General features: G+C 37.3%; 1 protein-coding gene across 2 annotated transcripts in view; it reads left to right on the top strand.

Annotated features, from left to right (window-relative positions):
- MATR3 (matrin 3) overlaps positions 1–5,509 on the top strand; it is a 29,326-nt gene extending 23,817 nt beyond the window's left edge. Inside the window, exons 13-15 of one of the 2 annotated variants that reach the window (XM_039252728.1) lie at positions 1,261–1,627; positions 2,103–2,224; positions 4,366–5,509. In XM_039252728.1, the coding sequence (XP_039108659.1) occupies positions 1,261–1,627; positions 2,103–2,224; positions 4,366–4,416 (540 nt within the window). In that variant the 3' untranslated portion in view covers positions 4,417–5,509. The remainder of the gene's footprint in view (positions 1–1,260; positions 1,628–2,102; positions 2,225–4,365) is intronic. The other variant, XM_039252729.1, reaches the window with a different exon arrangement.
- The last annotated feature ends 6,968 nt before the right edge of the window (positions 5,510–12,477 follow it).

The raw sequence follows: 12,477 nt of genomic DNA on the forward strand, positions 1-12,477 counted from the left end.
GGCATAGCGTAAAGAAGAGTAAAACAACAGACTGGTGTACTGATTATTACATTAAATGTCTCTTACAATGAGATCTCAGTAGTCCTGGTCCATTGATTTTTGTAAGCAACGTTCCAACTATTAGAAAATGAATTTTTACCTCCAGATTTTGATCACTAGGTCAAATGACTTAATCTTAAAAGTTATTTTTCTTGAAGTGGGTGATTGTTGCAGAATACATTTGCACTCTTAAGAGCTGATAATTGTTGACCTTTGTTGACCCCATTTCATGAATGAGAAAATTTAGACATAGAGAAGTTTAATAAATTGTCCACAATCCTGTTGCTTATAAGTGGCAGAATCAAAAATTTAAACAAAGGCAGTCATGCTCCAGAGCTTGATTTTTTTTTTTTTAACTACTGTACTATTTCATTTCATTTTTTTTTTTCTGAGAGAAAGAGAAAGACCGCATGAGCAGGGAAGGGTCAGAGAGAGAGTGAGGTCCACAATCTGAAACAGTCTCCAGGCTCTGAGCTAGCTGTCAGCACAGAGCCTGACACGGGGTTTGAACCCACTAACCATGAGATCATGACCTGAGCCAAAGTTGGACACTCAACTGACTGAGCCACCCACGTGCCCCACTTCTACACTATTTTAGACTGTGTGTTCTATAAACAACAGTTGTATCCTAAGATACTGTCTTCCAGAGGATACCATTGAACTACTTTTATCAAATCACATTTTTTATATATAATTCCTTGCGGCATAGTAGTTAAATGTAGAATATAATGTCCTTACTTATTTTCTGCTCTTTTTGTGAGGCAGGCCTTTAATTAATTTTATTTATTTTTTAATAGTTTTATTGAGATGTGGTTTCAGTGCTGCACAGTTCACTCATTTATAATTTTTTTTAGTGTTTATTTTTGAGAGAGAGAGGGAGAGAGTGCTAGTGGGGTACAGAGAGGGAGACAGAATCTGAACCAGGTGCCAGGCTCCAAGCTGCCAGCACAGGGCCTGATGCAGGGCTCGAACCCACGTACTGTGAGATCGTTACCTGAGCTGAAGTTGGATGTTTAACCGACTGAGCCACCCAGGCGCCCCTAATTATTTAATTTTAAAACTACCATTTTAAAAAAAAATCAGTGATTTTGGGGAAGAAAGGAAAAAGTATTTTAAGAGACTGAATAAAGACAAAGACGCTATCCCTTTCCCTTCAAGTAAAGCAAATGGAAGGGATGCTGCAAGATAATTGTTGCAGAGTAAATTTGTCTTTCTTAACAGCGTCGTTTCCCAGGGAGTATGGAAGGTTTTGTCACTCTAGATGAGGTTGGTGATGAGGAAGATTCGGAACTTCAGAAACTTCGTAAATCGGGCATGGCATTTAAATCTGGTGACAAAAATGATGATGGTTTGGTTGAAATTAAGGTGGACAAGATCGAGGAACTTGACCAAGAAAACGAAGCAGCGTTGGAAAATGGAATTAAAAATGAGGAAAATACAGAACCAGGCGCGGAATCTGCTGAGAATGCTGATGATCCCAACAAAGATACAAGTGAAAATGCGGATGGCCAAAGTGATGAAAACAAGGAGGACTATACAATCCCAGATGAGTATAGAATTGGACCATATCAGCCCAATGTTCCTGTTGGTGAGATTTAAGGCTTTGTTCTTCCCCTCTCACCCTCCCTAAGTTCTTATTAAGTAAGATTTTTAAATTGTGTTACATAAACCCTGATAGCGTTTTCAATCTGTTTCTTTGCAGAACATTTTGTACGTTTTAATTGATATATTCTTTCCCACTTAACCAACTCTCCTCATTTTATCTTTTGTTACCATTTCATAATATACTTTCTCTGCATAAAGGTGTCTGAGAACTTCACATTGCTTTTTCTTTATCTTTTATACTTCTGCCTTTTTAAGAGTGCAGTTAGGTGGGACCTTAAGCGTCAATTGAGTACAGTTAACTACTGATGTCATGGTTTTTGCTTTGTTTTAGCTTAGGCTCTATTGAACTTGTCACACATACTATCTCATTCAAATTATATTGACTGAATAAAAGATTTGAGAACACTAATTAAATCTTCAGTTTACTAAAGTTGTAAGAATGTATGTTTGTGTTCTAGGTATAGACTATGTGATACCTAAAACAGGGTTTTACTGTAAGCTGTGTTCACTCTTTTATACAAATGAAGAAGTTGCAAAGAATACTCATTGCAGCAGCCTTCCTCATTATCAGAAATTAAAGGTAAGGCTGAATCTACAAGAGAAAGGTTCTTTTATGAAAACAAATAATGTAAATTTATATAAAGTAAAATGTATATGGTACCTTCGGTAAACTGATCACAATGCCATATCCTAGAGATGACACATGTACTTTTTTATTGATGGACCTTAGTTTAATGGGTTCTAGAAGCATCTCTTGAGCCTTTTTCTGTAGTACATTCTAATTAAACAATTGAAATTTTTCTAGCCATGTTATACAATTCTAATATAATTTAGGTTACCTAAATATTCTTGACTAAGTGTTGGGAGTGTAATTCCTCTAATTGGAAAGATCCGGGGGGCCTGAAAACCCAAGTATTATAATAAAAAGCTTTTTCAACTTAATATAAAGTACCATGTCCCTTTATATTTGATGATTTTTACATCGTCTTTAAGTTTATTAATAATGATATTCTTTGAGTTAAATGAGAGATAAAGGTAAAAGGATAAATTAGTAAATATTAATCAAGCATAACTTCTATTTTATGATATTTTGAAATTTGGTATTTTAGTGACTTTAAGGACTTAATATTGAAACAGATAATGGGATAAAACTTAAAAGGAGTTAAAGAACTTAATTACAGACAACTGGCTTTATTACACTGCTTTCTAATACAGAGCTGATGGCATATTCAGTCATCAAACATATTCTGTGTATTGATTTATTTTTTTTTTTTTTTTTTTTTACAAATAGTTTATTGTCAATTTGGTTTCCGTATAACACTCAGTGCTCATCCCGAGTGCCCTCCTCCATGCCCATCTCCCCCCTACCCCCCACATCCATCAGTCCTCAGTTTGTTTCTCAGCATTCAAGAGTCTCTCATGGTTTGCCTCCCTCCCTCTCGCCCACTTTTTTTCCCCTCCTTCTCCTCCACGGTCCTCCATTAAGTTCCTCCTAATCCTCCCATACGTGTAATTATATGGTATGTGTCCTTCTCTGCCTGACTTATTTCACTCAGCATAACACCCTCAAGGTCCATCCATGTTGCTACACATGGCCAGATTTCATTGTTTCTCATTGCCATGGAGTATTCCATGGTATAGATAAACCACATCTTCTTGATCCATTCATCTGTTGATGGACACTTAGGCTCTTTCCATGTTTTAGCTATAGTTGAGAGTGCTGCTATGAACTGTGTATTGATTTAGATGGATAAAGATAAGCTTGAATTTAGGAAATAATTTCAATTCTTGGCTATGTCACTAGTTTTAAATGTAAATGTTCTATGCTACCTTTATAGATCTTCCCATTATGCATATGAAAAAAGAATGGTGGTTAATCCCTTAGTAGAAGCAAACAATTTATTTGTTTTGATAATTTAGCTATATGGGGGCAGAAACTGTTACATAGAAGAGTATTGAAATAAGACAAAAGTTGTATCTTGGTTTTTGATATTTGTTCTGTTGGAGGAGTTCTAATGAGAGGTGGCTCTTTTTCCCTTAGGGATATAGTAGCCTTTAACCCTCTCAACAATTTGAAGAAACTATAATAGATAGAGTTGAGAAATTCTACCCAGAAGTCAAGAAACTTTTGATGTTTTAGATTTGTGGGGGGAGGGTTACTTACTAATGTCTTAATATATCCAAGAACCCTAGAAGTTATAGGTGTAATACAGGGGCCACTGCTTTTGTAAATGAGATTTTGGGGGGGAACACAGTCATAGTCTTTCATTTAAGTATTGTTTAAGGCTAGTTTTATTGCTATAACAGAATTGAGTAGATGAGAAAACGAACGGCCTACTGACTCTGATACTTGAAGAAAATGTTAGCTTAATGGAAGGCGCACTGAATAAATGCATGTTACTTTAACTAATCTATGTTCTTGGAGCAGTGGCAGTTACTCTATGCAAGTATGGTCTTTGTTTCCTTAACTCTGAATTAATATTAATTGCAAGTTAAAATCCTGTTTTTTTCACATTTTACCATTTCTCCCCATATCTTGTGTGGTGTAAAGTAGTTTTGTACACTGATTTAATGTGAATAACTGAATTTGTAAAATATTGATAAGATTATAGTCAAATTACACTCAAATTCAGAATAAACTTGGATAGAATATTTTATTTTGGAGTTCACTTATGTTTTTATGTTACTTAATCCCTATAATTCCTTTTTTTTCCTTTGTAGAAATTTCTGAATAAATTGGCAGAAGAACGCAGGCAGAAAAAGGAAGCTTAAGATGTGCAAGAAGCTTAACGATTTCAAAGAAAATAATGGTTCTTTGTTTTTAATGTTAACCTTTTTTTAAATACAATGCTGATAGTTAGAAGAAAACTATTGTACCCTTTTGTTTTAGTGGAAAAATAATAGATGTCTGTTTATGTGTTAAGTGTTCTAGCAAAAATACATATACGGTTAAGTTAATGAAGAATTGTTTTTGTTTTATTAAAATGGTAACAGACAGAAGTACTTTGTAGAGACTGACTTGTAAGCTACTTAAGACAACTTGCACCACTAAGAAAAAAGATAACTAGAATCATTTGGAAAAATGAAATTTAGTTCCAAGCTTCAAAGAAATGTCAAAACTTTTGATTCCATTCAATAAAGAACAAAACCAGTGGTATTTTTATTACTTTCATCTGAAACATTCCATATTTTAATCTGAGCCTTTTGCAGACTTTACATCATTTGGAATTTGAAGATTTTTTGGTTGCTTTTTATTAGGATAACTTTATTAATATGAGATTGGCAATTATAATGCAGGTGCAGTTTTCTTTTAATGTCATGCTGTTGTTTAGCTAATAAGAAATACTAAGTAATTGGCTTTAGATTTTTGTAATTTTTTCCCCTAAGTTCCTGCTAGATTTCGTATTCTAGTAGTCAATGTATTTTCAGTGAAATGTAAAAATACTCCCGTTCCCTTCGAACAGTATTAATTTCTTGAGATCTTACTGCTTGTCACTTGAATCCTGTAGCTGTCATACATCTGGTATAAGCAACATTTGATTTTTGAAGTGTGTAGACCATCTCTTCATATTTCAAGATGTACTTTTACATTTCTGCATTTTAAAAAGTTTGGCCATAAACTAGACGCACGCTTCTAATTCATATACCTGCACATGTGACCTTTGTGAACAGAAATTTGCATGTATAATCTGTGTTTACTTGTAACTTTCTGGTAATATACTGCTTATATCTGTGGATTCAAGTTTCTGAAGTGAATACCAATAAAAAAAAAAACAACCTAGGCCATGTCATTGGTTATACATGTTTGGAATGTTAACCAATATTTTTGTCAGTTGTGGTTTTTATTCACTGTCACTTTTTTTTTGCATGCTTTAACAAATTATTACATTTTTAATCTAGAGTGTTCTAAAGACTGCTACTAAAGAACTGAGTTTTAAAGTTTTTGGTGCTGGTGGATTTCTTGTTACATAACAAAAGGTGTGGAATGGGGCTTTTAAAAACCTTTGGACCTTAAAAATGCTAAGGGTGAAGAAATGGTAAAAGCTTGTGTTTAGGCCTGTCTGCATATAAAACCGTAAAGTTGGGAATAATGTGGAATATGAAGAATTCTACCAGCTTTTCAAAATCTGTTGCAATTCTTGGTATAAGGGATTTATTACTGTTAAGAAATAAATTTTTAATTTTTAAAAATACAAGAACTTCTAGGAATTCTCTTTGAAACTCTTAGATCCAAGTGTATGAAAAGATATATCAAAATTTTATGGTATACCCCTGAAAGACAGTTAAAATTTTTTTAATGTGACATGTACAAAAAATCCTCGCCAGTTTACTTCTGTGGTTTAAGTATGGCCTTTACTAATTCCCAACTTTTAATTCCAAGTGTTAACTAACAGCAAGCAACCCAAAGCTTTGTATGTGCTTTGGAGTCCCTAATTGTTTCCTGTCAGTGACAGCTTTTTTCCATAGGTTCTACTTAGTTGGCTTTACCAAGCTGTACAAAAAAATGTTTAATGTCTTCATTTGATAACATTTAGGAAGCAGAAATTCTCATACATAAGCTGCTAGTGGTAAATCTATAACAGCTGTTTCCCAGATTATGGCAGACTTCTTTTCATGGCAATGTTTCCACATAAACCTGATGTCAAGTTTAAGAACATTTTGCCTTCCACCATTTTTTAGTCTTTAGGTAAGTCGTCTGTGAAGGAAAACTTTAGAAACCCCTTGGGGTTGTAGTAGTATTTTGTAAGCCTATTGCTGATAAATTTGGGATCTGAGAGGGACTTCAGTAAGGCTTGAACTGGCTAGCCGTAATGTTGATTGATTGGGGTACCCTAAAAGTTTTATTTGAAATTTTATTAATGAGCAGAGTGAATCTCTAGCCACCAACTACATCATTTCCTCTCAAGAGTGTAAATAAGATTCTAAGGAAGATTTTGAAGTTCTATCTCCATTCGCTGAATTCCTTCTAAGAGGGAGAGCTTTCCTCATGCCCCTTTCTTTAGGGTGACAGGGAACACAGTACACCCTGTTCAGTGTTAATGGCAGGTATTAAGAGTTTTATAAAAGAATAGTAGATTTATTTTTTGCCTAGGTTTGTTCACGATGGGTTTTCAGTGGCTTTAAACTGTAAAATGTAGCATTACTGATTGTAAAGAGAGTGACGGTGCATAGTAGAAATCTGCAGGAACACTGCAGAACATTTTTTTTTTTAATTTTTTAATGTTTTATTTATTTCTAGGAGAGAGAGACTGCATGAGCAGAGGAGGGTCAGAGAGAGAGGGAGTCACAGACTGAAACAGGCTCCAGGCTCTGAGCTGGCAGTCAGCACAGAGCCCGACGTGGGGCTCGAACCCACGAACCGCGAGATCATGACCTAAGTGAAAGTCGGACGCTTAACCGACTAAGCCACCCAGGCGCCCCTGCAGAACATTATTTAAAAATGAGAATAGTAAGGTGCCTGGCTGGCTCCATCCGTGGAGCATGCGACTCTTGATCTTGGGGTTGTGAGTTCAACCCCGCTTTGGGTATAGAGATTACTTTAAAATCTTGGAAAAGATGGGGGAGGTGGGCCCCCTGGGTGGCTACGTCAGTTAAGCATCCAACTTTGGCTCAGGGCACTCTCTCTCCATCAGTGAGTTCAAGCCCCATGTCAGGCTTTGTGCTGACAGCCTTGAGTCTGTTTCAGATTCTGTGTCTCCCTTTCCCTTCTGCGCTTCCCCTGCTCGTGCCTTGTCTCAAAAATAATAAACATTAAAAAAATTTTTTTAGAGTCCTGAAGTGTTGCATCCAGTGAGTGTGGGTTATTTAAGAGATCCAGCTCTGCATGCTCTATTCTGTTGGTCTTCATTATAGAAAATGGCTTAGTATGGCCAAAAGTCGAAGTATTGAATGGTAATAAGTTTTGGATTGTTAAACCCTGGCAACCCTGAAATGTTTGTTAGCTGGGGTTAAAATGGCCCTTCTAGGGACACCTGGCCTACTTAGTGGGTAGAGCTTGTGAGTTTATTTGTGAGAGAGAGAGGGAGACACAGAATGTGGGGCTCAGAACTCGGACTGTGGGATCATGGCTTGAGCCAAAATTGGAAGTTCAACAGACTAAGCTACCCAGGTGCCCCTAAGTATGTGACTCTTGATCTTGGGGTTGTAAGTTGGAGTTCCATGTTGGGTATAGACATTACTTCTAAAATAAAATCTTTTAAAAGCAAAATGCCTTTCACTTTGATTCAAATCCTGTGACTCTTAGGGGTGAAGTCAAGATTTTTAAGAGTTGAGGCGCCTCAGTGGCTCAGTCCATTGAGCATCTATCTGAGTATTGATTTCAGCTTAGTTCATGAGAATGAGCCCCACGTCAGGCTCTACTAAGAGCACAGAGCCTGTTTGTGATTCTCTCAAAATTTTTAAAGATTCTTAGAGTCAACACTATTATACAAACAAAATGATGATGCGAATTATTTTCCTTTAGTGTGGTTCTCAAATGTTAGCATGCATCAGAATTACCTGGAAGTTTTGTTAAGACGTGGGGCACCTGGGTGGCTCATTTACTGGTCTGCATCTTGATTTTGGCTCAGGTCATGATCTCAGGAACCCTGAGATCAGACTCTGCACTCACAGCTTAGAGCTTGCTTGAGATTCTCTCTCAGCTCTTCCCCACTCTCATGTGCTCTTGCGTGCTCTCTGTCTCTCAAAAGAAAATATGGCTGGGTTCCACTAGAATTTCCAAATTGCTAGATTTGGGATAGTCTTGATAATTGTCATTTTTAACAAGTTATCAGGTGATAGTGATGTCACATAAAGAGGCTGCACTGTGAGAATGATTGTCTTAATTGTAGTTGAACGGAAGTATATTGGCTTAACAGTTGTAAACAAGCCTGCTTTAGGTACTCTTGCTTGAAGTACTGCTTTTGCTGCTATTGCAAACAGAACTATGGGAGATGCTGGAAAATAAGCATTTGGAAGTCTATGCAAAGCAGTTTTATGAAAACAGTTAATGGGAGATAACTCCATTCAGAATCCTAGATACTGCTTTCCCAAATGTGTCTTATTTTTTGCTCAGAACATTCAAGTCTTAACAATTTTCTGGGTAATTAATACAATCAGGCATTTCAAAGAAAGCTGGTGGGGCGGGAATTCACTCTTCTGTCTAACTCGATTTTTTTTCTTTTTCTACTGTGTATTATTCTTATAACATAGGAACTAATGAGAAAGCCTAATAACTAGCTTGTTGAAGTTTCAAGTGAATGGCAAAATGGAAATGGCTACCTCAATCCCTCAAGTATAGGTAACTTGCTGATTGATAAACTGTACTTGATGCTGGTTGGGGCCCAAAGTGGTAGTTATTAGGAAAAAATAAAGTAAAAAACAGGTATCAGGTTACAGAGATTAAATTGAGAAGATTATAGGTGAGGACTGTTGGAAGGTAGTAATTTTTAAGACTATTAGCATACTACAGGATTCATCTTAAGGTTTTTACAACGGGCCTAACAATTTCTACATAATTTAAGTACTCTGGAGGCGCCTGGGTGGCTCAGTCAATTGGGCATCCAACTTCGGCTCAGGTCATGATCTCAGTTTGAGTTTGAGCCCCACATTGGGCTCTGCTGACACCTCAGAGCCTGGAGCCTGCTTTGGATTCTGTGTCTCATTCTCTCTTTGCCCTTCCCCCACTTGTCTTTCTCAGAAGTATGTACATAAATAACTCTATAAAGCCAGGCATTCAATAGGGAATGTGAAAGGAAGCATTCTATATTGGATGGTAGACAAAAGGACATTAATGCCACCCCAGTAGCATATGTAAACTTGGAGTGGGGATGGCATTAAGTACATCTTTAATGATCTCTGAACCGTGATGCTATTGTGCTTCATACATGGTAGCATTGATGAAGTATTTGTTCTAAAGACCTGATGCAAAGTGGGATATACCAAGAGCACCAGGAACCATCCTACCTTGATTAAGACAGTACTCAGGTTTCAATCATTGCACTTACATATTGTAAGGACCAATTCGTATTTGCTCAATTTAGCTGGCATTCAATCAGAAGCATTGGTTTCTGGGGCCGCCTGGGTGGCTCGGTTAGGCCATCAGATTTCAGCTTAGGTCATAATCTCACGGTTTGTGAGTCGAGCCCCACCTAGGTCTCTGCTGTCAGCACTGAAAGCTCTCAGTTTTTCCCCATTGAGAATTAAGTTAGCAGAGGGCTTCTCATAAATGGCTTTTATGATGTTCCTTCTATCCCAACTTTCTCGAGGGTCTTTATTAAGAGATGCTGTATTTTGTCAAATGCTTTTTCTGCATCTATCAACAGGATCATCTGGTTTTTATCTTTTGTTAATGTCATGTATCACATTGATTGATTTGTGAATATTGAACCAGCCATGTAACCAAGGAATGAATCCCACCTGATCATGGTGGATAATTCTTTTTATGTGCTGTTAAATTCGATTTGCAAGTATCTTGTTGAGGATTTTTGCATCTGTATTCATCAAGGATATTGGCCTGTAGTTCTCTTTTTTTGCTGGGTCTCTGGCTTGGGAATCAAAGTGATGCTGCGTTCGTAGAATGAGTCCAGACGTTTTCCTTCCATTTCTGTTTTTTGGAATAGCTTGAGAAGAATGGGTATTAACTCTGATTTAAATGTCTTGGTTGAATTCCCCAGGGAAGCCATTTGGCCCAGGGCTCTTATTTGTTGGGGGATTTTTGATAACTGATTCGATTTCTTCACTAGTTATAGGTCTGTTCAGATTTTCTCTCTCTTCCCATGTGAATTTTGGTAGTGCATGTGTGTTTAGGAATTTGTCCATTTTTTCTAAATTGTCCACTTTGTTGGCATATAATTTTTCATAGTATTCCCTGATGATTGCCTGTATTTCTGAGGGGTTGGTTGTAATAAATCCATTTTCATTCATGATTTTGTCTATTTGAGTGCTCTGTCTTTTCTTTTTGAGAAGCCTGGCTAGAGGTTTGTCGATTTTGTTTATTTTTTTCAAAAAAACAAATCTTGGTTTCATTGATCTGTTCAACTGTTTTTTTGGATTCTATATTCTTTTGTTTATTTCTGCCCTGATTTGTATTATTTCTCTTCTTCTGCTGGGTTTGGGGTGCTCCTGTTGCTCTCCTTCTAGTTCCTTTAGGTGTGCTCTTAGATTCTGTATTTGTGCTTTTTCTAGTTTCTTGAAATATGCTTGGAGTGCAATGTACTTTCCTTTTAGGACTGCCTTTGCCATATCCCAAAGAGTTTGGATAGTTGTATTTTCATTTGTTTCCATATATTTTTTTACTTTTTCTCTAATTGCCTGATTGGCCCATTTATTCTTTAGTAGGGTGTTCTAAACGTCCATGTTTTTGGAGGTTTTCCAGACTTTTTCCTGTGATTTCAAGTTTCATAGCATTGTGATCTGAAAATGTGCATAGTAGATCTCATTCTTTTCTGTTTTTTGAGGACTGCTTTATGACTCACTATGTGATCTATCTGGGAGAATGTGCCATGCGCACCTGAGAAGAAAGTGAATTCCATAGTCTCAGGATGTAATCGAGTTCTAAATATATCTGTCAGATCCATCTGGTCCAGTGTGTCATTCAAGTCCATTGTTTCTTTGGTGATTTTCTGTCTAGTTGATCTGTCCATTACTGTAAGTGGAGTATTAAAAAAGTCCCCTGCTAGGAGCACATTCCTATGCATAAAATGGTTTCTGTTTATGATTAATTGTTTTATGTATTTGGGTGCTCCCATATTCGGTGCGTAGACATAATTGTTATCTCTTCTTGATGGATAGAACTTGTAATTATTATATAATGCCCTTCATCCCTTATCACTGCCTTTTTTAAAAAGCAGTAGTTTTCCCTTGACTCGAGATTTAGATGACTTGGGTCCATTTTTAAGAGTTGGCTATTGCAGGGGCGCCTGAGTGGCTCAGTCGGTTAAGTGTCCGACTTCGTCTCAGGTCATGATCTCACGGTTCATGGGTTCGAGCCCCGCATCGGACTCTGTGCTGACAGCCAGCTCAGAGCCTGGAGCCTGTTTCAGATTCTGTGTCTCCCTCTCTCTCTTACCCTCCCCTGCTCATATTCTCTCTCTCTCTCTCTCTCTCTCTCTCTCCCTCTCTCAGAAATAAATAAAATATTTTTTAAAAAATAGTTGGCTATTGCAGTGCCTGGCTGGCTCAATCGGTAGAGTATACAACTCTAGATCAAGGTTGTTAATGTTGAGCCTCACATTGGGTGTAAAGATCTTTTTTTTAATTATTTAATCTATTTTTGAGAGAGCACATGAGCGAGGAAAGGATAGAGAGCAAGGGAGACAGAATCCGAAGCAGGGTCCAGGCTCTGCACAGAGTCTGATATGGGGCTTGAACTCATGAACTGTTAAGTTCATGACCTGAGCCAAAGTTGGATGCTTAAGCACCTGAGCCACCCAGGCGCCCCAAGGGTGTAGAGATCATTTAAAATCTTTTTTTAAAAAGTTGGCAATAAGCATCAAAAGGCTTTAGCAGTTGTTACAGCTAATTTCTTGGCAACTACGAGTCTATATGGACTTCGTTTTTCTTTTTTTTATCCCTCCAGTTGTATCAGGATAATCCCAAGTTTATGCTTTATGTGCATTCTGTAGTTTATTTTGCACTGTCATGAGGGCTGGGGAAAGGTATGTAAGTTTATTATTGGTGTGATGAGGGGCCCCTAGGTGGCTCGGTTGAGCATCCGACATCGGCTCAGGTCATGATCTCGAGGTCTGTGGATTCGAGCCCGGTGTCGGGCTCTGTGCTGACAGCTAAGAGCCTGGCCCCCTCACACTCTTTCTCTCTCAAAATAAAGACATAAAAAAAATTAATATTAGTGTG

The sequence above is a fragment of the Hyaena hyaena genome, unplaced genomic scaffold, assembly GCF_003009895.1.
Source record: "Hyaena hyaena isolate Hyena2069 unplaced genomic scaffold, ASM300989v1 scaffold_426, whole genome shotgun sequence".
In the NCBI taxonomy this organism is placed as follows: domain Eukaryota; kingdom Metazoa; phylum Chordata; class Mammalia; order Carnivora; family Hyaenidae; genus Hyaena; species Hyaena hyaena.